We start from the raw sequence: 25,944 nt of genomic DNA, 5'->3' as shown, positions 1-25,944 counted from the left end.
GTCTCTAAATAGATTTTTAAGGTAGTTAAACAAATGTTTTCATTACAGTCGACTTGATTTAGCCTACATTTTGGCATATATAACTTAGTGGTTCCATGCAAATGAAACATTATGCATATGCTATTCAATCAGAGAAAGAAGATTAAAACTTTGCACCTAACTTTGAGTAGTACAGGCAGCCAGTAGTCAACCGGGATCTATGCAGTGGTGGATGCCGGGTAATTTACGCATGCTATGTAGAACTGTGCCTGTGGTTGTATTGAATACAGTAAATAACTTCTCTGGCTGTCAGAAACTCCATGTGTGAACAGTTCCAATACACATCATGGAGGCCTTGACAACATGCACTTCCATCGCTCCTAAAGATTTTGTTTTGAGGAAGGCTCCCATGGATCCCCATGGCTAAAGTTACTCTGAAATTGACCACATTTGCCTTGCACTCTAGCTCATCACAAAAGTCATGAGGAAAAGAATGCTCAAATTTCAATTATATTTACTTGAGGTATTCACATTACGGAATATTAAACCATGGGTACTGCTACCGCCTTACACTATAAAGAGAATGTTCACTTCTCCTGCTGCAAGAAATTCCATTTCCTCAGATTGTATCCCTAAAGTTATGTATTTTTAAACTCGGGAATTTGACGAGTCTAGAGCTTCAGGACTGCTAAGGAGACTTAATACCAAAGATGATTATTTAAAGTGCCAGTCCAACACTGGCCTATCCACTGCGATCATTATTAAGGAACTGATGAACACTGAGAGTGCACTGTATACTGAATATTCATTTCAAGTGCCTCTCTGGGTGTATAAAGTGCTTAATTTGAGCCAGTGGCTACCGATGGAGTCCACCAGCCGTCTTGTTTAGGGATCAGCAGTTATTTTTCCCCATCAGACTCCGACCGAGAGAGTCAAACCACACAAGAGCTAAAAAGAAGAATGCAATAGACAAAAAAAATGTGACAAAGGGAGAAAAGAGGAACCAGCAAGAGTGAGATAAAGAAACTGGGAGTGTCTTGTGGGCAATTAAAAACACATGAGGTGAAATCCGGGCTATACAACCTTGGTCATTGGCATGCCAACATACAGTAGTGCTGGCTGTGGCATTCTGAGCAAATCACTGGGCCCCAGCACCTATTCTTTAAAACCTTAAGTACTGGTCATGTGTGGCTTTATTTTAGGGCTTGGACTACACATTTCCACAGCTTAGCATTTTCATTTTCTGACCATATCGTATTACAGGATTGTGAGTCTTCAACCCCTTGCCAAGCTTCTCCTAAATAATATTCAAAATAATGAGTATGTTTTGGAAGGTCTCAATCATTGTGTATAATTTTTCCATACAAAAGTCAGAGGACAAACAGATTGGGGAAATAGTTCCTGCAGCTTAGAGTGTAGAGCCCCAGGGTTGCTGACCTTATGGAGTTTGGGGATGATATTTGGACCAGTTGAACAGTTTGTGGGAATTTCCAGTATCTGTGCATTAGTTCAAACAAAATGTTAGATCGATTTCGGAAGAGTTCCTGAGAATAAATTGTGGAGTATTATTGCTAATAGTTTCTTTGCAGTACCATGCCTCACAAACAGCTGCAAAATAGACAAAGTTCAGTTCTTTCATGGGGTAATTGGTTTTGTGGGGATTGCTTGCATGTGTGCCTCTGCTTATGTTCCCACACTGATATGGGTAGGTGCACTTCTATATGTAGAAGGCCAACCTGGATGTGTGTTGAGGCTGCCGGATTCATAGCTCCTTAATTGTGTGTGCTGATATTCAGCTGTCAGTGTTTAAGTTCCTTTTTGTGGTGTGACTAGTGGATTGTGTCACCTCTGCCACCATTCCTGATGTTTGGAAACAACCCATAGTAAAGCTTCTATTCAAGAAACCCTCCACGGGGACACCATCCACCTAAGGCCAATGCATCTCCTACCGTACCCATCCAAGGTCTTAGAAAAATTAAACAAATGATGCCTTCCGATCATCTCAGCAGCAACCAGCTCCTTGACACCATGCAGTTCAACTTCAGACCAAACAACAATATGGAAACAGCATTTATTGCTGCCATAGAGGACAACTGCATGATCCTTGTCAAAGGTGATACAGTGGTCCTCATTTTCCTGGACCTTTCACTAGCATTCAACATGGTCCTTCATTCCATCCTCATCAGACGCCTACACAAGGTCAGCATCCATGGGCCAGCTCTCTTCTGGAACTGTTCCTTCTTGACAGACAGAATTAAAGCTGTCAGCCTGCTACCATTCTCCTCAGAGGTCCATGAACTCATCTGTGGATTACCTCAAGGTTTGCCATTCAGCCTTACCCTGTTCAACATATACATGTTCCCTCTGGCCAGCATCATAGGAGTGAATGACAGCACCATCCTCTACTATGCCAATGACAAGCAACTCACAGTTTCCCTCTCAGACAAGACTCCCAATACAAGGACTAAGTTAACCACCTGCATGTTCAAAGTCTATAGCTGGATAAAGTCCAACTGTCTCAAGATCAACAGCAAAAATACAACAGTAGTACTTTTTGCCAAGAACACCTTGCCATGAGACTCCACCTGGTGGGCGACTGACATTGGACTCAAACTTACCCCAAGACCCACCCCTGGAACCTCGAGATCATCACAGACAGCAAACTGTCATAGCAACCCCCTTCCACACCCCGAAGATAGTGAGGACAGTCTAATGGCTCCCATGTGACACCATAAAATCTGTTACTCGAGTCCCATCACCAGCAAGCTGGACCATGGGAATACCCTCTATGCTGGAATCATCATGCAACTCATTTGAAGACTACAAACCATCAAGAACTTGGCATCCAGACTCATTTTCAACCTCCACTTCATAACACACTTCAAGGTACTTCACTTGCTCCCATACACAAATGTGCAGAGTTCAAGCTCCTCACTCACACATTTAAGGCCTTCCACAACACAAGTCCCACCTACCTGAACAATTGCATCTACTTCCAACCATGTCCCAAACACCTTTGCTCTGCCGGACACCTACTCACATACAGCCCGCAAACACACCAAAACAGATCCGGAGAGAGGGCCTTTTCATACATCACTTCTAATTCATGGAATGACCTCTCACTATATGTGAGCCTTCTCCTATCTTCTTGAGTTCTGCAAGAAGCAGAAGACCTGGCTTTTTGACTGACCACCCATCAAGGCAACACTAGGAACACAGACCTGCATCAGGATGTCCTCATGTGTGAAATGCACTCTAGAGATACATATAACATGACATAACATAACATAGCATAACAGCAGGTTGTTTCCAGTGCCTGCTTTCTGTAGTAGGCCATCTTGCTCTCTGTACCAGGTTAGAGAGTTGTTTTTCCCAGATTCCTTGAATCAGTCAATTGGGAAAATAATTCAGCAGATGGAAGTTTTCATAGTCCTCAGACATGTAGGCAGGGATTCCTGCAGCTCATGGAGGTCTGTCATCTTCAGTCACATTCTGAATTAGCAGTGGGTCAGGCATCATCTTTTAGAAGAAGACCTACTGTGGCACTGAGAAGCAACCTAAGTTCAATAGATAAATGTTCCCACACTTTAGGCTCCAATATGTAGTAGAGTGTGAGAGAGGTCCTGTTCTGGGAATGTGCCTAACGCCACCAACATTTTACCAATATGAGTTGGTGGTGAAAATCAAGGGAGAGGAGAGTTGTAGTAAAGCAATTCCCTACATTCAGAAATGTGAGTACCTCATTTATTCATGTAAACTGGCTGAGACACACAATATTTAATATTTTAACATAAACCTAATTGCAGATTACGACTAGGTTAAAAACCTGAAATTATGCCATTACAACACTTTGCGTGATTATGCACCTTTTGTGATACAAATTTACAGCAGATGATGAGAACAACAGAACAAGATTAGCTCTTGTTCACTGTGCTTTTTTTGTATTATTTTTGAGCACGACATGCATTCTCGTCTGAAAATCTGAAGAGAAGATACTTATTTGCACTAAAATATAACTCAAAATGACTGATTTGCATTCTGCCAACCTATGCACAATTATACGTAATTTTGTATAGTTACATGGAACCAAATTAGGTGAACTTTGCATTCCCTTATTGCACATTTAATCTTCTCAGGACAAATTGCCTTTTTATCGGATTTATTTGCCATCACCACAATCATTCCTGAATCTTAATAAATGACATTAATGTTTATCTTCACCAAATGTGGTTTATACAACAAAGCTGCCGAGGTTAGTGCCACATTCCTAGCTGTATGATTCATTTTGAGTTGAGGGTTATCCTGTACCACAGTTTCATATCTGACCCACATGCAACTAGCACAGAAGTATTATTTCCTTACAGTGGGCCATTATCAATATGGCTCAGTGACCTTCCAACTGTTAGTACTTGTTGTTAAAAGTGTAAATACTGCCAAGGACATCTCTATCTTCTTTGCTAATGAGGTTAGTAAACTGAGTAGCATTACGTATGGGCAGCAATTGTAGATTTAAGTGCTATTTAAATACAATTGGTGTTATTGGTTTTGTTTTATCATTTGCTGGTACCAGTGTGAGGAAATAAATGGCTGCCAACTCTTTAACAGGAATTAGGTCATAGAAGAGGGCACATTGTTAGCGATGCAAAACAAAAGAGATGAAAATACACATGCATCAGGAACTCTTTAACATTGACAATACACTATTAACGGTTTCCAGGTCAAAACACTGAAGGAGACGAAATGCGTGACAAAATTCCCATGGAACAGTGGTAATGTGAAAGGCTCCCGAGGGCAATAATTTAAATTTGCACATATTTACATACATATTTAAACACTGATCACATGCTTATTATTCTTTGAAATTTTGTGATCATATTATATCACACTTTGACAACGTTTTTTAAATCGATTACTTAAGCTAGAATCATCAATGATCTGATTAACAGAATTAAACAGAATTATATGAACATTGGCTCCATTATAATTACGGCCACGTTAGTAGAAAATGTCTGACATTTATAGAATTTTCATGAAATTTCAGAACACTCCTTGTATGTACACAGCCACTATTTCCGCAGGCGTACTCGCATGGATAATTTTATACATGACAACTTTGCACTATGAATACCATTCAATATACTTAAATGGCATTCTCAACTGAAATGAATATGTGCATTTAAATGTGCTTCCTACCCAATCCCCGTTGACTGTTCATGATAGAAGTAACTTTGGACACGTTTGTCAGACAAACAGCCTGTAAATTGTTCTTGAACATGCACAAAGTTTTGAATTTTACACCCAGGCCCTCTTAGGTTCACCTACATGCTGGATGTACTACTCAAATTTTGGTAGTGGTTATTACACCAAAAAGGTAAATACTCTGCATTTGCAAATCCCAACACGGCTCTAGAATGTAAATCATGGTTTAAAATGTACATGTGCAACATGAGCATTTTATGTTTAACAAGCTTTATGAATCCGGTTGTATATCAATATATTGGACATCAGAGCAAATACGTAAGAAAACTATATATTGTATTTTATATTTATGAAAAAGGTATATGTAAGGAAATGCCTCCTTGGCATGGTTACCCCCTGACTTTTTGCCTTTGCTGATGCTAAGTTTTGATTTGAAAGTGTGCTGAGGCCTGCTAACCAGGCCCCAGCACCAGTGTTCTTTCCCAAACCTGTACTTTTGTTTTCACAATTGGCACACTCTGGCAACCAGGTAAGTCCCTTGTAACTGGTACCCCTGGTACCAAGGGCCCTGATGCCAGGGAAGGTCTCTAAGGGCTGCAGCATGTCTTATGCCACCCTGGGGACCTCTCACTCAGCACAGACACACTGCTTGCCAGCTTGTGTGTGCTGGTGAGGACAAAACGAGTAAGTCGACATGGCACTCCCCTCAGGGTGCCATGCCAACCTCACACTGCCTATGCAGTATAGGTAAGTCACCCCTCTAGCAGGCCTTACAGCCCTAAGGCAGGGTGCACTATACCATAGGTGAGGGCACAAGTGCATGAGCACTGTGCCCCTACAGTGTCTAAGCAAAACCTTAGACATTGTAAGTGCAGGGTAGCCATAAGAGTATATGGTCTGGGAGTCTGTCATGCACGAACTCCACAGCACCATAATGGCTACACTGAAAACTGTGAAGTTTGGTATCAAACTTCTCAGCACAATAAATGCACACTGATGCCAGTGTACATTTTATTGTAACATACACCCCGGAGGGCACCTTAGAGGTGCCCCCTGAAACCTTAACCAACTACCCGTGTAGGCTGACTGGTTTTAGCAGCCTGCCACACTCGAGACATTTTGCTGGCCACATGGGGAGAGTGCCCTTGTCACTCTGTGGCTAGTAACAAAGCCTGTACTGGGTGGAGATGCTTATCACCTCCCCCTTGCAGGAACTGTAACACCTGGCGGTGAGCCTCAAAGGCTCACCCCCTTTGTTACAGCACCCCACGGCATTCCAGCTAGTGGAGTTGCCCGCCCCCTCCGGCCACGGCCCCACTTTTGACGGCAAGGCCGGAGATAATGAGAAAAACAAGGAGGAGTCACTGGCCAGTCAGTACAGCCCCTAAGGCAACCTGAGCTGAGGTGACTCTGACTTTCAGAAATCCTCCATCTTGCAGATGGAGGATTCCCCCAATAGGGATAGGAATGTGACCCCCTCCCCTTGGTAGGAGGCACAAAGAGGGTGTAGCCACCCTCAGGGCTAGTAGCCATTGGCTACTGCCCTCCCAGACCTAAACACACCCCTAAATTCTGTATTTAGGGGCTCCCCAGAACCTAGGAACTCAGATTCCTGCAACCTAAGAAGAAGAGGACTGCTAAGCTGAAAAACCCTTCAGAGAAGACGTAGACACCAACTGCTTTGGCCCCAGCTCTACCGGCCTGTCTCCCCACTTCTAAAGACACTGCTCCAGCGACGCTTTCCCCAGGGACCAGCGACCTCTGAATCCTCAGAGGACTGCCCTGCTCTAGAAGGACCAAGAACTCCCGAGGACAGCGGCTCTGTTCACCCAAGACTTTAACTTTGTTACGCCGGAAGCGTGAGACTTGCTACTCTGCACCCAACGCCCCCGGCTCGACTTGTGGAGAACAAACACTTCAGGGAGGACTCCCTGGTGACTGCGAGACCGTGAGTAGCCAGAGTTGCCCCCCAAGCCCCCACAGCGACGCCTGCAGAGGGAATCCCGAGGCTCCCCCTGACCGCGACTGCCTGACTCCCAGATCCCGACGCCTGGAAAAGACTCTGTACCCGCAGCCCCCAGGACCTGAAAGATCGGAACTCCAGTGCAGGAGTGACCCCCAGGAGGCCCTCTCCCTTGCCCAGGTGGTGGCTACCCCGAGGAGCCCCCCCCCCTTGCCTGCCTGCATCGCTGAAGAGACCCCTTGGTCTCCCATTGCTTTCTATTGAAAACCCGATGCGTGTTTGCACACTGCACCCGGCCGCCCCCGTGCTGCTGAGGGTGTACTTTCTGTGCTGACTTGTGTCCCCCCCGGTGCCCTACAAAACCCCCCTGGTCTGCCCTCCGAAGACGCGGGTACTTACCTGCTGGCAGACTGGAACCGGGGCACCCCCTTCTCCATTGAATCCTATGCGTTTTGGGCACCACTTTGACCTCTGCACCTGACCACCCTGAGCTGCTGGTGTGGTAACTTTGGGGTTGCTCTGAACCCCCAACGGTGGGCTACCTTGGACCCAAACTTGAACCTCGTAAAAACTAACAAACTCTAACTCCCCCCAGGAACTGTTGAAAATTGCACTGTGTCTAGTTTTAAAATAGCTATATGTGATTTATATGAAAACTGTGTATGCTATTTTGATTATTCAAAGTTCCTAAAGTACCTACCTGCAATACCTTTCATTTGAAGTATTACATGTAAAATTTGAACCTATGGTTCTTAAAATAAACTAAGAAAATATATTTTTCTATACAAAAACCTATCGGCCTGGAATTGTCTCTGAGTGTGTGTTCCTCATTTATTGCCTGTGTGTGTACAACAAATGCTTAACACTACTCCTTTGATAAGCATACTGCTCTACCACACTACCACAAAATAGAGCATTAGTATTATCTCTTTTTGCCACTATCTTACCTCTAAGGGGAACCCTTGGACTCTGTGCATACTATTCCTTACTTTGAAATAGTGCATACAGAGACAACTTCCTACAGTATATGAAAGTAAACATGGTTCTTTGTGCACTGCATGAAAGGTGGGTGTTAGACCTGGCATCCTTGGTGTGGTCTCCCCTAACTTTTTGCCTCTGCTTCCTAGGTTGTTGCTGTGTGCTAGACTCTGTTTTTGCTGTTTCAGTTACTCTGGGCAGTGTATCACTGCTGACCAGTGCTAAAGTGCAAGTGCTCCCTATGTGAAATTGTATGTGTAATTGGTCTTTCCATAATTGTCATATTTGATTTACTAGTATGTCCCTAGTAAAGTGCAATAGAGGTGCCTAGTGCCTGTAAATCAAATGCTACTTGTGGGCCTGCAGCACTGATTGTGCCACCAACTTGAGTAGCCCTATTCGCAAGGTATGGTCTCACCCCTGAGGAGTATAAGGACAAGTTTAAGTCCTACAAGAAGAAGGAATCCAAAACATGGTTAGAATGTGTTGACTCTTTCTGCAGGTCACTGGATGGTTGAATGAAGGGCAGTAAGGTAACAACTTATGAGGGACTTTACAACTTAATTGCTTGGGAGCACTTGTACTGTCTTTGTTTTGCTGAGCTGCATCAGTCCCTGATTAACAGCAAGCTGACTGACCCCAGGAAGCATGCGAAGGAAGCGGACCGTTGGGAGAGCACTAGGGTCCAAAACAGGTATGGGGAGACCATGCCAAGGGTGCGCAGAGTCCCTTTCAGAAGAAATGGAGGGCTAAGGGTAAACAGGGGGAGTTCTCTAAAGGGCCCCAACCTAGTTCCCAGGGTAAGGATTCCCAGGCCCCAGTTGAAAAGAAGCCATGGTATTCTAAAGGGAAACCTGCAGAGGGGGGTCCCCGCAAGTGTTATGCATGTGACCAGGTGGGTCATTTGAGGTGGATCCCAAATGCCCCAAGTGGACACTGGCACTCACTGGTGCTAAGTCACAGGGTTTGGCCAGTGTAGCACTTGGGGAGGAGCTGGTTCCAGATGGGTAGGAGCCAGCTGAGATGACCCCTGTCTCACTAGGGGACAGTGAGATGGTCCAGAGAACTCTTGTGCCTGAAAACACAAAAAATTACTGGCAGGGGATGACCATAAATGGACAGAGGGTGGCGCCTCTGAGAGACACAGGGGCCAGTGTGACTACTGTGAGAAGTCCCCTGGTGTCTGAAAAGCAGTTAGATCCCCAAGTACTTCACAGAGTAGTTTCAGTAGACAACTCATAGCGCCTGTGCAGTGTGGCATAGGTTCTATTTGAATGAGGGGGGTCTCAGGTGCCTTGAGAGTAGCTGTGAGTCCAACCATGCCTGTAGATTGTCTGCTTGGCAATGACCTGGACGATTCCCTTTGGAAGGAGGTGGAACACAGGTCTCAATTGGAGATGTTGGGTCTGCGTGCCTGGGTGTGTGTGTCCACCCAGTCAATGGCAGTCTATCTGGGGTATCAGGAGACACTGGAACCTGAAAGAATGGCGCATGTGTCTGCCAGAAGGAGGAAGGGCAAGGGGTGAGGGAAACCCACTCCAGAACTGGGGGAGGGTCCTGAGCTGACTCAGTGGCAGCAGGAAAGGGAACCCACCAGGGAACCCTTCTGTGAGGCACAGAAGGTATGCCCTACTCTAGAGGGTTTGCAGCAGCAGGCTGCAGACCAGGCGTCTGGCACTGAGTCCGGATCACACTTGATCTACTGGGAGGACGGCCTCCTATGTAGTGAGCCTAAGGCTGCTGAGTCTGGGTCAGCCCATGTGCTGGTGGTACCCCAGTACTTCAGAGCCTTCCTGGTTCTGGCTCATGATGTGCCTTTAGCTGGACATTTGGGGCAGGACAAGACCTTTTAATGGCTTGTCACCCACTTTTACTGGCCCAAAGTGGCCCAAAGTGCACAGCCACTCAGATGCACATTGTAGGTCTTGCCAAACTTGTCAGGCAAGTGGCAAGAGTGGGAGGAAATGTAAGGCTCCCCTCCAAACTTTTCCTGTGGTCAGCACCCCCTTTGAGAGGGTTGGTATTGACAATGTGGGGCCTCTGGATCCCAAGACAGCCATGGGAAACAGGTTTGTCCTGGTCTTGGTGGAGCATGCCACCCGGTACCCAGAAGCCATTCCCTTGAGATCAATCACCTCCCCGTGGTGGGACGTGCATTGATGAGGGTTTTTACCCGCATGGGGTTCCCCAATAGGGGTACCGACTTCATATTTACCTATATAAAGTCTCTATGGATGGAGTGTGGGGTAACCTATAAGTTTACCACTCCTTACCTCCCCAAGGAAATGGTCTAGTTGAAAGATTCAACCACACCTTGAAAGGCATGATCATGGGCCTGTCAGAGCCCTTGAGGTGTAAGTGGGACGTCATCTTGACATGCCTTCTGTTCGCTTACAGAGAGGTGCCAAAAAGGGTCTTGGATTTAGCCCTTTGGACTTGTTGTATGGCCACCATGTCAGGGGACCTCTGAGTCTGGTTAGAGAAGGCTTGGAGAAAGCTTCCAGTAAGTCTACCAGGATGTATTCAGCTACATGCTGGCTTTCAGAAACCAGATAGCACACTTCAGGAAGCTCGTCCAAGAGAACCTGGAAGCGAGCCAGGAAGATATGAAGCGCTGCTATGACCAGAATGCACTCTGGTTGAGTTTCACCCTGGCCAGAAAGTGTGGGTGATGGCCCCAGTGGAGCCTAGGGCTCTCCAGGACAGGTGCACCTGGCCTTTCGAGGTGGTGGAGCGCAAGAGTGATGTCACCTATCTGGTGAACTTTTGGACTCCTAGGAACCCTTTGAGGGTCCTGCATGTGAACCGCCTTAAGCCTCAATTTGATCGGACAGAAGTGACTATGCTCTTGGCAACAGATGATGGAGTGGAGGAAGAGGGTGAGCCTCTTCCTGACCTCCTGTCTGCCAAAGAGAAAGATGGTTCAGTGGAGGGTATGAACCTCTCCCCCTCACTGACTCTAAAGCAACAGAGGGACTGTCGCCAGGTGTTGGGACAGTTTGCCTCATTATTTTCCTTGATCCCAGGGGTCACTCATTTGTGTACACATAATGTGGACACTGGAGACAGTCCTCCTGTGAAACATAAAGTTTACAGAGTGACTGACAAGGTTAGGGCCAACATTAAGGATGAGGTACCCAAAATGTTAGCTCTTGGGGCTATTGAGCTCTCCAGTATCCCTTGGGCAAGTCCTGTGGTCTTGGTCCCAAACGCCCCTGCTCGTGGTGCTGCTTCAGAACTCAGGTTCTGTGTGGATTACCAGGGACTCAATGCGGTCACTAAGACTGAAATGCACCCCATCCCCTGAGCTGATGAGCTCATTGATCGTTTAGAGGCTGCCAAATATCTAAGTACATTTGATCTGACCTCTGGATATTGGTAGATTGTTCTGACTGAGGGGGCTAAAGAGAGGTCTGCATTTTCTATCCCAGATGGGCACTACCAGGTAAGGGTGATGCCCTTTGGGATAAAAAATGCCCCTGCCGCCTTTCAGTGTCTGGTTAACCAGGTGTTGGCTGGAATGGATGATTTCAGTGCTGCCTTCCTGGATGACACTGCAGTGTTCAGCTCCACTTCGGAGGAACACTTGCAGCACCTCTGTAGAGTGCTAGAGGCCCTGCAGAAGGCAGGTCTCACTATTAAGGAGAGTAAGTGCCAAATAAGGCAGGGTTCTGTAGTGTACTTGGGGCACCAGGTAGGGAGTGGCCAGGTGCCCCCTACAACCTAAGATTGACACAATTCTGGCTTGGGAGCCCCCAAACCCAAACTGAGGGCAGAGCCTTTTTAGGCCTCACAGATTACTATAGGACATTGGTTAAGGGGTATGGCACCGTTGTTGCTCCCTTAACAGAGTTAACCTCCAAAAAGGAACCAAAGAAAATTATCTGGACTGAGTCTTGCCAGACAGCTTTTCGTGCTCTGAAGACAGCCATGTGCACAGCACTCATGCTGAAGGCACCTGACTTCTCTCAAGAATTTGTCGTGCAGACTGATAATTCAGAGCATGGTGTAAGAGCAGTGTTGCAACAGCTAAACGAAGAGGGCCTAGATCAGCCTGTAGCCTTCAGCAGTAGGAGGTTACTTCCCGGGAATGTAGGGGGAGTGCAATTGAGCGTGAAGCTCTTGCTGTGGTGTGGGCACTGAAGAAGCTAAGACCCAACTTGTTTGGGACTCACTTCCGGGTTCAGACCGACCACAGGCCCCTCAGATGGCTAATGCAGATCAGGGGTGAGAATCCAAAACTGTTGAGGTGGTCCATTTCCCTTTAGGGGATGGACTTTACGGTGGAACTCCGCCCTGGAACAGAACACACTAATGCTGATGGTCTGTCCAGATTCTTCCGCCTTAGTGAAGAAAACTCCCATGAAGTTGGGTAGTTCTCCCCACTTTCAGCTGGCGGGACACGTGTTAGACCTGGTATCCTTGGCGGGTCTCCCCTAACTTTTTCCCTCTGCTTCCCAGGTTGTTGCTGTGTACTGGACTCTGTTCTTGCTGTTTTTGTTACCCTGGGTACTGTACCATTGCTGACCAGTGCTGAAGTGGAAGTGCTCTCAATATGAAATTGTAGGTGTAATTGGCTTTTCCATAATTGGCATATTTGGTTTACTAGTAAGTCCATTGTAAAATGCAGTAGATGTGCCTAGGGCCTGTAAATCAAATGCTACTAGTGGGACTGCTGCACTGATTGTGCCATCCACCTGTGTAGCCCTGTAAACATGGCTCAGCCCTGCCACTGCAGTGACATTTATGTGCAGTTTTTAAACTGCCAATTTGACCTGACATGTGTTTCCACTTCCCAGGCCCAAACTTTCCCTTTTTTACATGTAAGGCACCCCTAAGGTAGGCCCTAGGGTACCCCATGGGCAGGGTGCAGTGTATGTTAAAGGTCGGGCATGTGCCTGTGTGTTTTTACATGTCCTAACAGTGAAATATTGCCAAATTCGGTTTTCACTGTTGCAAGGCCTATCCCACTCATAGGTTAACATGGGGGATGCCTTTAAATTTTAAATATTCTTAAAGTACAGTTTCTCTTTGAGATACAAATATGGAGTTTGGGGTCTCCGAACTCACAATTTAAAAATACATCTTTTTGTGAAGTTGGTTTTTAGAAAGTATACATTTTCTTGCTTAAACCATTCTGTGACTCTGCCTGTTTGTGGATTCCCTGTCTGGGTCAGACTGCCAGTTGGGCTGTTTGTGAATCTCCTCTAGACAGTGACACAAAGGGAGCTAGGGTGTAGAATGCATATCCTGATGAGCCATCCGGGCTAGAGTAGAGGGAGGAGTGGTCACTTACACCTGACTGGACTGTGCCTGCCCTCACATAGTGCAGTCTCCAACCCCCTGGTATATGTCTGGGGCCTGGCTCGGACAAGGCAGGATCCTATAAACAACAGAGACTTTCTGCTCGTGGCAAGCTACCAAGGGGGCGAGTGGAGGTTAACCAGGTATGTTTCTCCTTTGCCCTGACTAGAGTGAGGTTCCCTTGCTTGGACGGGGGCAACCTGACTGCTAACAAAGACTGCATTGCTAACAGTGTGATTTTAAACAAGTAGTGCACTGTCAGTCTACATGTGAAGACAGTTATCTGCTTTATTTTGAAAAGGTGTTTGCCTGTACCATTTTGTAAATTATAGTTGACAAGATGCAAATGTTTGCCACCTGATCCATTTCTTGAATGCGGATTTCAAACTTTAACTGTAACCAGTGGATATAAAATAATGGAAATTCTGTTGTTTAGTGCATCAGACATAATTAGATACGAATAACCAATTACAAGGTGCATATCGCACTATCCAAATCCACTGCATCATAGTTGTTTAAAATTCCAAAAGCGAGCACCTGGATCAAGTAGAAAATATTTTCAACAGGCAAAATGGAGTATCTACTAAGTTATCAGTGTGACCTGCCTTTCAAACCTCTAAAAGACTCATTTGATCTTTAATCCATCTTTGTGCACATAACGTCTGCTTTCATTATCTAAATGTATCTCACTGTGTGCTTTTCAATTTCTTTGCACAGCTGAAGATTCTTGTGGCGGGACAATCAGAGGGCCCAGTGGCATCATCTCCAGCCCTGGGTTTCCCAATGAGTATCATAACAATGCAGACTGCACCTGGACCGTTGTCACAGAACCTGGAGACACCCTGTCACTGGTATTTACTGATTTCCAGATGGAAGAAAAGTATGACTATTTGGAAATAGAAGGTTCTGAGCCACCAACGATATGGTATGCGATATATTATATGTCTTTCCATAATATTGCATAAGATGAATCTTGGCTTTTGACATTTTATTTGAAAACATTACTTTGCTGGTGTTTTTCTGTTTTGTTGATAGTAATTGTGGTGTAAAACGTAAATGATAGATGTTATGTGAGCATACATCCACACACAGAGGATGATATATATATATATATATATATATATATATATATATATATATATAGACATATACATACACACACACACACATAAATATATATATCATAACATAACAAGATTAAAGGTTACTTTTTATGCACTTTTCTTTATTACGTGCTTATTTTGGAATATTTGGCTGTTGTTTTCTTCAAAGTACAGTAAACAATGTGCACTGTTTGGAATTAAATGATTCGGTTGTGTTTGAGTTTTTATGACTAAATTGTTGAAAAAATGTTGCCTGGGTCCCAGGCGTGCTGGTGTGCAAGGTCGAATACGCCAAATAGATTGGTCCTCCTAGGGCCTGGAATTAGGAATGTTCTCTATATGGAATAAATATGAAAATGTAAACTAATGTCATGGATCTGGTAGTCAAATACTTTTCATAGTTGATACCCTTGACTCTTTGAAACTCTGAAGCATACGTTTTTTTAAAACGTTCCCAAACTTCCTTGGTGCCCAAACAACCACAGGAATACACTTCAAAGGCTACAAGGATCTCATGGGGAGCACTTAGAGACTCCCAGCGTAAAAGGCAATGGGCACAGGCAAGTCCAGCCTAGGTCCAGCTCCCTGTGATCAGTTAGAGTTCTTCACAGATGTCTCCTCTTCAGCTTGTTTATGTTCCTGTAGTCACCAAGGGACTCAGCCTTGTACTCATTGGATATCTTTCTATCCTTGATTTTTAAGTAGAAGGGGATCCAGTCTCCAGGCCCTTCTCACAGTTCACAGATACTAAGGGCCAGATGTACAAAGCATTTTTCAAGTCGCAAACGGCGAATCAGGCCGTTTGCGACTTGAAGAATGCTATTTGGGATGTACAGAGCCCAAACTGCGATTCAGTAACGTGTTACTGAATCACAGTTTGGGTTTTGCGATTTGGTATTAGCCGTGACAAGGGCTTCCCTTCCTAATACCGAATCCAGATGGTATGTATGATTATTTTGTGACCGCGAATGCAGTCGCAAAGCGATCGCAGTTAGCACCAGTTTCAAACTGGTGCTAAACCATTCGCAATCGGAAGGGGTCCCAGAGAGACCCCTTCCCCTTTGTGAATGGCAGCAAAAATATTTTTTCAGAGCAGGCAGTGGTCCTACGGACCACTGCCTGCTCTGAAAAATAGAAAAGAAAACTTTTTATTTTTGATTTTGAAATGCATCTCGTTTTCCTTTAAGCAAAACGGGCTGCATTTTAAAACAAAATGCTTTATTTAAAAGCAGTCACAGACATGGTGTCTGCTGTCTCCATCAGGCCACCATCCCTGTGAGGGTGGCCATTTCCAATGGGATCTCAAATTGTGAACTACCTCATGAATATTCATGAGGTATGTCATTTGCGACCCCATTGGGAATCGCAAACAGTGTCATTGACACTGTTGTAAATCAGGTTTTGCGACTCACAAAATGCGAGTCACAAAACCTGATTTTTTTACATGTGGCCCTAAGTTCAGCAGGTTCAGTCACCCTGGTATCCTTTCACAATTCTGAGAAAGGCTGGGTGATTGGGGTGACAGCCCTGGTCAAGCAGAAACCACAATCTTTGCCATGGTGAGGCATAAGCCAACTCCAAATTAACCTGCTCAATTCTCTGGTAGCTTGACACAGAGCAGTCAAGCTTAACTTAGAGGTAACGAATGAAGCATGTGCGCAACACTTATATCAGTAATAAAGTGGAATACACTATGCAAAAAGGATCCCTCACCAAGTTAAACAAATAGAGTTATTTGTTAATAAATAAAACAAGGCCAAAATGGGAAAAATCCAATCAATAGAACCTGGTATTTTCAATTTCAAAGATTTCAGTGAAAATAGAGCCAAAAAGCACAAACTGCCAACTGTGGTTATCTGGTTGCGCCGGACCAAGACAAAGTCACAAGTTCATGTTGACTGCGATGGTGCATGGGCCGTCTACAGGGACCCAGTTAGGCCAGCTGAATAGAAAGACTTAAGTCCTGGTTTGTGGAGGGTTGCGAGGGCCAGTGTCAAAGAAGTATTGTGCAGCCAGGGTGATGTGTTTTTTCCAAGATGTGGCAAGGCTGCAATGTGAGGTCCTTTGATGTAATCAAGGACTCCATTGACAGGGCTTGCAATGAGAAGTCCGGTGTCGGGGATGCTTGTGCAATCAGGGTGATCTGTCAGGTCTGAGGAGCTGGGAGGCTGTGATGCAGAGTCCGGCAAAATTGTTGAGGCTGCCATCAACAAGAGATGTGAGGGCCTGCACAGAAGATGCATCAAGCAAAAAGAACAAGGTGAAGGATGGAATGCTTGAGTTAATCTCAGTCACCGGCAATCACTCAGAACACATTCCCAATCCATTGTTTTTTTGCCCACCATGCTATCTCAGTTTGAACCTAGCCATTTGTAAATCAGCTTTGACCCAGCTCCTCATGGGAACAGTGCAGCCCAAACTAGTAGTGTTTTAAGCTAAGTATAGCTTGGTTCCTGTCACACAGTGAGCCTGGGACTGACGTCTGGGCATACTTGGTGCAGTTAGGGAAGCAAATGCAAAAAGAAGAAGGTGATGGATGAAAAACTTGAGTTAACCTCAGCTGATGGCAGTTGCTCGGAGCCACAATTTAATCCATACTTTTTGCCCACCAAGACACCTCAGTTTGGACCCAGCCATTTGAAAATTAGTCTTGACCCTGCTCCTATGGGAACATCCCAGCCCGAACTGTCAGGCCAGAGCCTCCTGAAACCAGTACACAAGCAACCTAGGACTGGTTTAGCAGTAGTCAGGGCTAAAGTTTGGTGGCAGTGACCCAGTGAAGCAGGGTTCTACATCTGGGCATACCTGTAGCACTTAGGACGGTAAAAGCAAATACACATCATGCAGCACAGGTTCCAATGAGGCTGCAAGCTGCAATGCGGGTCTTTGCGATGGAGTGATCCACGCAGTAGTGGTGACTTGTCAGTTCTGCTCAAGGTGTCACTGCACAGCAGATGGGATTCATCAGTTCCACTGGATCCACAGAGGCTGGCAGCACATCTTAGGCTCACTTCTAAGGGTTCAAGACTAGGGTGACACCACTTGGCAGGATAGACTCACTGATGGCAGATTCCAAAAGCCGGGGATTAAGTCAGGAGGTCAGCCATCTAGCCCTTGGAGTTACTCTGGGGTACTGCATTCCAGAGATGCAGGTCCAGTCATTCTCACCCAGGCAAGGGAGCAATAGGCAGCAGGTCAGCACAGCAGGGCAGCAGCCCTCCAGAGTAGTAGTCCAGCATAGTGGCAGCCCTTTTAATAGCATAGCAATCCACATGTTCAGAAGTGAACTGAAGAGGTGCTGTGTGAGGTCTAATATTTATTCATGGTACCCTCCTTGGAAGGTGGAAGCAGCTTCTAGAAATTCCCTTTGAATTTCCCAAGCATCCTGTCTTCCCTGTCCTGTCTCCCAACTAACACCAGAGGGTATGAAGCCCTTTTGTGAAGGCAGGACACCGCTTATTCATTTGTAAGTAGGGCTATACTAAGTTCTGTCCTCCCATCCTGCCAGTGATGGCCCATCCAGGCACACCTAAACTATGTATTGTCTACTGCTATCTAGGAGAGATATACAGACTGCCAGCCACACCCAGTCATGTGATCCATAGACACGCTACAGGCACTAAATGGTACTAGGTTAGGAAAATTCCAACTTTATAAAGTTGGCATTTTTAAAATTGTAATTTACATACAACTTCACCATAAGTTAGGATTTTTGAGACAGGTTTGAAAGGGCTACTTAATTGGGTAGCACAATCAGTGCTGCAGGCCCACTAGTAGCGTTTAATTTACAGGCCCTGGCCACAAGTAGTGCTACTTTTCTAGGGAATTAAAGTATATTAAACATACCAATTGGGTATATGCTATTTCAACCATGGAGAGCACAAGCACTTTAGCACTGGTTAGTAGTGGTAATTTGCGCAGAGTCCTAAAGGGCAACAAAAATGGGTTCAGAAAACAGGAAGATGAAGGCAAAAAATCTTGGGGTGGCCCCACAGACAGGGCCAAGTCCAACAGGAAACCACACAGGGGATACAGAATAATTGCCTTGGAATTGATTCCTTTGAGGAGCTCAAAACTTGTATATGTCCTTATGACAGACCTGTCATGCAGGTTTTGCCACCATAGTTTCAAATGGAGGGTTAAAGCCCCCAACCTGCATTTTCTATTCTGAGCACAGGCTGGGGGGACAGAGGAGCTACTGCTCATTAGCCTTTTGACAGTTCAGGACGGTATAGAGTAACTTTCTAAAAGTGATGTTTCCTTAGTAATTGTAGGGAATTGGGCTGGGGTGAAACCTACTAAAGCATCAACCAGAATTCCAGTCAGGGTGAAACACAAGCAAAGTCCAAATTAACCTGTGCTTAACCCTCTGGTAGCTTGGCACAAAAGCAGAGAGGCTTTGAGACAATGTGTAAACTATTTATACAGCACTTCAAAAGTAATAAACTGACAACACAACAAAATAAAAATCCCGCACCAATTTTGTAAAATGTAATAAATTATTTGGGACTAAGATGTCACAAATGCAATCAGTAGAAAGAGAAATATGTAATTGTAAAGATTTAAGTGACCCCAACACAAAGCACCCACTGTACTTATCTGGTCCTGCCAGACTAGGACAAGTCCAGGCCGATCGGGATGGAGCAAGGGCCTGATACAGGAACCAAGTTAGGTCTGCTGAACGAAGTACCTTAAACTCGGGTTGCGGAGCATTGCGAGGTCCCATGTTGAGGATGTGTTTTGCAGCAGCAGCTGTGAGGTCCTACATCAAGGATGCATCATGCAGTGATAGTTCAAATCAAATCAAATCAGGGTTTATAAAGCACACCTACTCACCCATAAGGGTCTCAAGGCACTAAGGGGGTTTGTCCTCTGAGCTTCAGTCGTAGAGCCAGGTTTTAAGGTCCTTCTTGAATTGGGGTAGTGATGGTGACTGCCTGAGGTGCAGGGGCAGGGTGTTCTAGCTCTTTACTGCGAGGTAGGCGAAGGATCTCCCAGCAGGAGAGATCTTCCATATGCAGGGTACGGTGGCTAGTTCTTGTTGAGTGGAACGAAGAGGTCTGATGCCGGACCCCTCAATTCTGAAGAGCTGTGGGGTCTGGCATCAGGAGTGTTTTTTGCTGTGGCAGTTCCGATGTGGGGCTGCTAGGCAATGTGTCCTGCTGCCTCGATTCTGCCCAAGAGACCACAGCTGGGCAGGCAGAGCACATTTAGGTTCCTTTCCAAGGGTCCCAGACTGGAGTGGCACGACTTGGGGTGCAAGGCTCACAGCAAGCAGAGGCCACATGCTGGGTTCATAGTGGTTGGAGCCTTTTCTGTCCCTGGGGCCCCCATCAGAATCTCAGCCAACTATCCTTGGAGTCACTATGGTAGTACTGTGTTCAAGATGCAGGTCCAATCCTTTTCACTCAGGCAGCAGAGCAGCAGGGCAGGGGAGTAGCAGTTCATCTTACAGAGCAGCACAACAGTCCTTATGAGTCTTCTATAGGTCCAGAGGTGTACTGAAGAGTTGGGCCTGAGAGTCCACTATTTTTACCTGGTGCCCACTTTGAAGTAGGAGGATTCCCCCTCCCACAGGGGCTTGGAATTTCTTGCCTCCCTGCCATGGCTCCAGCTTGTCTGGGGACACAAAAGACTAGTGTCAAATCTTTTGTGAGTGTGCTCAGGCAGAGCCCCTATGATTTGCAAGTGTGGTTGGTGATAATTCTACCCCTATCAAGTCAGAGATGGCCCATACTGCCAACACCTATTCCCCCTTAATCTCACTGTCTGGGAGCAATGCACAAAAACCAAATGCTGCCTACACCTAGTCAGGTGACCCAGGATACAGGCCACAGCCACCAATTGGTTAGAACAGGAAAATAACAACTTTCTAAAAGTGACATTCTCAGAATTGTGACTTAAAATCAGACTTTCCCATTAAAAAGGGTTTTAAACCACAGATCTTTAGACACCAGACTCAACTTTCCTACCTGCTTGCAATTAAAAGAGTTCACCTATTAAATGCATTACGGTAACCTAATGCTATCCTATGAGAGAGGCAGACTTTGCAGTAGTGAAAAACACATTTAAGAGTTTTTCATTAGTAGGGCTTGTAAAATTGAAAAGCACATGCCCACATTTTAAATACACTGCACCCTGTTTTCTGTGTTGTTTGGGGCATATTCTAGAGAGTGTATATATATATATATATATATATATATATATATATATAATGAACAAAAAAGGTGCAACTGGATCAGACACCAAAAGGGGCTGCACAATATCCAAAACTCGTGGAATGTAGAGAGTGAAGTTGAAAATAAAAATCACTCACATGTACAAAATCGTCGGCTTCATTTTATTGGATAAGTTCATATCAAGGCAAAAAATGATGATGATGAAAAATGGTTATCAAAAATTGTTCCACAATGTAAAAATCTTAAAGGTGCCTACAACAAACACACGCTGTCCCAGCCAAATGTCGACGCGTTTCGGCAACAGCCTTCAACTGGACATTTGGAGACATTTTTACACCAAATTATTTATATCCTGTAGTCCTTCTTTGCTTTTCACACAACCAAGAAGAAATGTGTAAAGGGGGCGGCCATTTTGTAACGTAGCAATCTTAGAGTAAAAAAATCTCAATTTTTGTGCCCATGTGCTAGGATACAATTCAAAGTTCCAAATATAGCATGATTATATACTCTATGATTCCCTAAGATCTTATTCAGACATTTTCACCAATAAATAATATATACTTTTTCAATTATTAATTGAAAATTCTATGAAAACGAATAACCCACATATGTAAATGAATTTTGCTCAGATCTACCTAACAATTTTGACTTAGTTGTTTCAAAACCTAATATATGAATAGCAGATATACATTACAGTCTAGACATCTTCAATTAATAAATATCATTAATATATTTAAACTGTATATAATTTGATTAATAAATACATTAATTCACCTATAGATACAAGAGAAGATGATAAATAGGAAAATTCTAAAAGAGACAGTTGCTGAGTTAATATATATCAATAACCCAAGAAAATGTGATCATAATTGATACAAACATTTGAATGTCTCAAATGATCCTAATAATAATACTAAGTTCATATATATAAATAAGTAGATGAATAATAAGATAGTTCTATCAAAGGGTTAAGATTATATAGAAATAGATATTATATCCATGCAGGAAATTATTATACGCATGATCAATAAAAGGGGATATTGGGCAGTATAAAAAATGGGAACAAAAGATAAATATGATACCAAGGACATGGACATATATAAGAGAAGATTATTAAATGTACCCATAAAAGTGCTGGTTAAGTGAAAAACTGAGAATGAGCTGTAAAAACATTAAAATACTATGTATATGTTTCACAAAGAAACAGAGTCCTTGTCTAGAAATATTATTATAGTCAATGTCATATCCAGTAAACGTTCTTAATCACAATTCAACTTGTTGCTCGTAATTAAAATAATCTCCTAGAATCTAATAAGAGACTGCAATAATTTCTACACTTACAGATGTACATGAAGTTCTGCATCCAAATTATGGCCCCAGGGGTTTTCAGTGCCTAATGATAAAATCATTTTAGATTCAGTTTGTCTTAAATGGGCAGTTCTATTGCCCCCTCGGGCATGAGCAACAATGGTTTTTATCCTATAAAATGTTAAGGAGCTGCAATTGCCTTCATGTACATCCCAAAAATGTTTAGCTAAAGGGTAGGAAGGATCATGATTCTTGATAGCTCTAAGATGTTGTAAGAATCTCACTTTCAGTTTCTGAATGGTGCTGCCTACATATTTTTTATGGCAGCCGCATTCAATAATGTATACAACATATTCAGTTTCACAGGTAATTCGGTCAGTTATTTCACAAATTTTTCCCTCAAATGTGGTGTAAAAACGGGTATTTTGTGCATATAAACAAGATTTACAATGTCCACATTTCCAAAAACCCAAACTATTCTTTGATAGCCAGGATAAATTGGCTTTAGAAGTGAACAGACTTCTAGTGAGATGATCACCCAATGACTGAGTTTTGCGATATGTTGTTTGAGGATGTAAACCTATATTGTCCCTGATGGATGAATCATGTCTGAGAACATGCCAATTCTTTTGTATGATCTTATTCAATTGGGAATGTTGGGAATTGAATTCAAGAAAAAGTCTAGGCAATGATCTATCATCTTGACCCTGATTGTTAGTGTCACCAGATTTAAAAAATAAGTTTGTCTCTGGACATATTAGACACCCTCAACTGTGCATCCTTTAAAGTCTTTAGAGGATAACCTCTTTCAAGAAATCTTTGTGTCATAATCGCAATCTCAGTATTGAAGCATTCATCATTAGAGCAAATCCTACGAGCCCGTAAGAATTGACTGTATGGAATGCTCCACTTTAACGCTTTAGGGTGACCACTATTGCCATGCAGAATGGAATTACAGGCTGTGGGTTTACGATTAATGGTTGTCTGTAAACTATCTTTTTGGACCGTGATCTGAACATCAAGAAATTCTATAGTCTGTGCACTATATTTTAAGTCAAGATGGATATTAAGCTCATTATTATTTAATGAATTGACGTATTGTGCCAGAGAATGTTCATCACCATCCCAAATAAGGGAAAGATCATCTATGTATCTAACCCATAGTATCACTTGTTCCATATGCTTGCTGTTGGAATCAGACCAGGCTATTTCCTTTTCCCACCAGCCCATATATAGGTTAGCATACGTGGGAGCAAATGAAGCTCCCATTGCTGTCCCTTGTTTTTGTAAGTAATACTGGTTATCAAATATAAAGGCATTGTGGGTAAGACAGAATCTAAGCATGCTCACAAGCATATTAGTATGGTGAAGGAATTCAATTTTCCGAGTGCCTAAAAAGTGACTACAAGCCTGAATACCATATTCATGCATGATTGAGGTGTATAAACATCCATGGTCACCAATAAATAATTGGATTGCCATGGAATATTGTGAATCTTGGCTAGAAAATCATTGGTATCTTGTAAATATGAGGGCAGTTCAGTTACATAAGAACATAAAAAGAGGTCCAAGTAACGGGAAGTGTTTTCCAGGAGGGAGGAATTCATACTTACAATGGGTCGAAAAGGGGGACGTTGTTTATTTTTATGAATTTTTGGTAAAAAATAAATACATGGAATTCTTGGAAATGTAACTTTCAAATAAAGGTATTCATTTTGATCTAAAAGACCATTCGCGTGACAAGTATTAAGCATCTCCCAATAGATAGTTTGATATTCAATTAGTGCTCAATTTTTGATAATGATGCTTATTGGATAGTTGATGGTTGGCCTCCTTCACATAACTTTCTATATCCATTATAACAATATTGCCTCCTTTATCAGAGTGTTTGATAACAATAGTGTTATTGGATTTGAGTTCATTTAGATCTTTCCAGTCAGCAGCTGAAAAATTGGTTCTCTTAGATTTTTTCACTTTAATACTATTCCAGTTAGTGTGAAAGAGATCAATGTCATCAACCACCAATTCATAAAACATGTCCATCAAGTTAACAGTAGGTAACTGAGGATTGATTTTACTCGTAGGTTTTAATGCAGTTGAAATGGTCTGATCAGTTATAAATCCCATGTCATTCAAGGTTTCATTGTCCATGACTCTCATATTGCTCGTATTAGAAGAGCAGCTCAAGTTGCCGATCTCTACTAGATCAGGGACATCATTGATATGAAACCCAGAGGGCATGTCCACATTGATATAGGGCTCTGATGTAATGGCCCGAGTAGTATTGGAAAAATGTTTCATTAAACGCAACTTGCGTGTAAATTTATATTGTTCTATTCTAGTGTCAACATAATCCCAATAAATGTCTGGACAGAAATTTAACCCTAAGTTAAGAATGCGTTTTTAATTCAGAGTCAGTTGAACTTTGGAAATATTTACAATGATATTAGAATTATCAAATTGAGGATTCCCTTCTAGTCTTGATGTTTGTAATTTCTTCCTCTTCCCCCTCCGAGTCTTGTGCCTCCCCGACTTCGTCCTCTGCTCCTGTTGGATTGTGGCATGACTGATTGCAGTAATCTCATTTCCCCATGAAAATCCAATTTGTTTGCAGGGGCTTCATCCGCTGATGAACTTAATTCAGAACTGTCATCCACCGGGTTAACTGTCAGCTTGGAGCTATCCGTAGTTACAATTTAGTCTTGTGCTCTGAGTGTGTTGAATTTGCGAGCAAATGTATAAATTCTTCCTGCTTTATAATCTTTTTTGTCTCTATTACATTTTAAGGCCTTACGAGTCTTAATTTCATCCTCTTTTTTAGTGATACGTTCTTCCATTTTTACCAATAATTGTTTTATTTCTTGAGAACTACCCGTTTTTTCTAATTCTTTTTTAGCTGTTCAATCTTCTGGGTTTGTTCTTCCATACGACGTTTGGATTGAGTAATTAAAGTATCCATCAATTTGACTGAACAGTCAGATGTATGCAATCTCCATTGTTCCAAAAGATCAGGGTCAATATCTCCAAGGGTGGGCAATATTAGGATTCTTAAACCTCGTGGTACACGACCACTTTCTATATATTTGGTTAATGAGGTCATTTCCCACCATTGTTTTAGTTCTAAAATTCGTGCCTTTTCTAGTTCAAAAATAACATTAGCTGTGGTGCGTGTTTGTAAATTAATGGCCGCTGATGTTCCTGAAGTACTGTCAAACAATGTGGTAGCTGCTTGTTCCCACAAAGCTCTTCGATTTGCCATCACGCACTATGTTATTCAAAACTAATGAGTCACATGAAAAATGGAAAAATTGCGAACACCTTAACAGTTGAGAAACGGAATCCTCAATTCACAAATCTGTGGAATAACAATCACACGCTGAATTTCATCCAATAATGAAAACGGGTTTATGAAATGCAAGATTTGCAACAAAAAACGGGATTCTGAAATTCAAAAAAATACCAGAATTATCTATCGGGAAAATGTTAAACACCGGACCGGACATATATATAAAATAAAGGAAGGTATAAGCCTAGCATACATCTTATTTTGCCAGATCCAAATAGAAGTTTAAAACAGCACACACTCAGGTTGCATTGGCAGGCCTGGGACATGTTTAAAAGGCTACTTAAGTGGGTAGTACAATTAGTTCTGCAGTCACATTAGTAGTATTTAATTTGCAAGACCTGGGTACGTGTAGTACGACTTTACTAGTGGTTTACAAGTAAATTAAATTTGTCAATTGGGCAGAAGCCAATGTTACCTGGTTTTAGGGAGAGAGCAAAAGCACTTTAGCAATGGTTAGCAGTAGTAAAGAGTGCAGAATGCGAAGGCCAACAAAAAGAAGTCAGCAAAACTGGAGTACTGAAGGCACAAAGTTGGGGCCAAACCACCACAAGGATGTCAGGTACAACAATAATTACAAATCTGACT

The 25,944-nt window shown here is 43.3% G+C and overlaps 1 protein-coding gene across 1 annotated transcript in view; it reads left to right on the top strand.

The window, feature by feature from the left end:
* Positions 1 to 25,944, top strand: part of CSMD3 (CUB and Sushi multiple domains 3) — a 2,682,374-nt gene that overhangs the window by 624,333 nt on the left and 2,032,097 nt on the right. Inside the window, exon 5 of the mRNA XM_069220640.1 lies at positions 14,141 to 14,348. Within this exon, the coding sequence (XP_069076741.1) occupies positions 14,141 to 14,348 (208 nt within the window). The remainder of the gene's footprint in view (positions 1 to 14,140; positions 14,349 to 25,944) is intronic.

The sequence above is a fragment of the Pleurodeles waltl genome, chromosome 2_2 (assembly GCF_031143425.1).
Source record: "Pleurodeles waltl isolate 20211129_DDA chromosome 2_2, aPleWal1.hap1.20221129, whole genome shotgun sequence".
Taxonomy (NCBI): Eukaryota; Metazoa; Chordata; class Amphibia; order Caudata; family Salamandridae; genus Pleurodeles; species Pleurodeles waltl.
The sequence above is the reverse complement of the archived record's forward strand: the minus strand, read 5'-3'. Positions and strand labels throughout refer to the sequence as shown.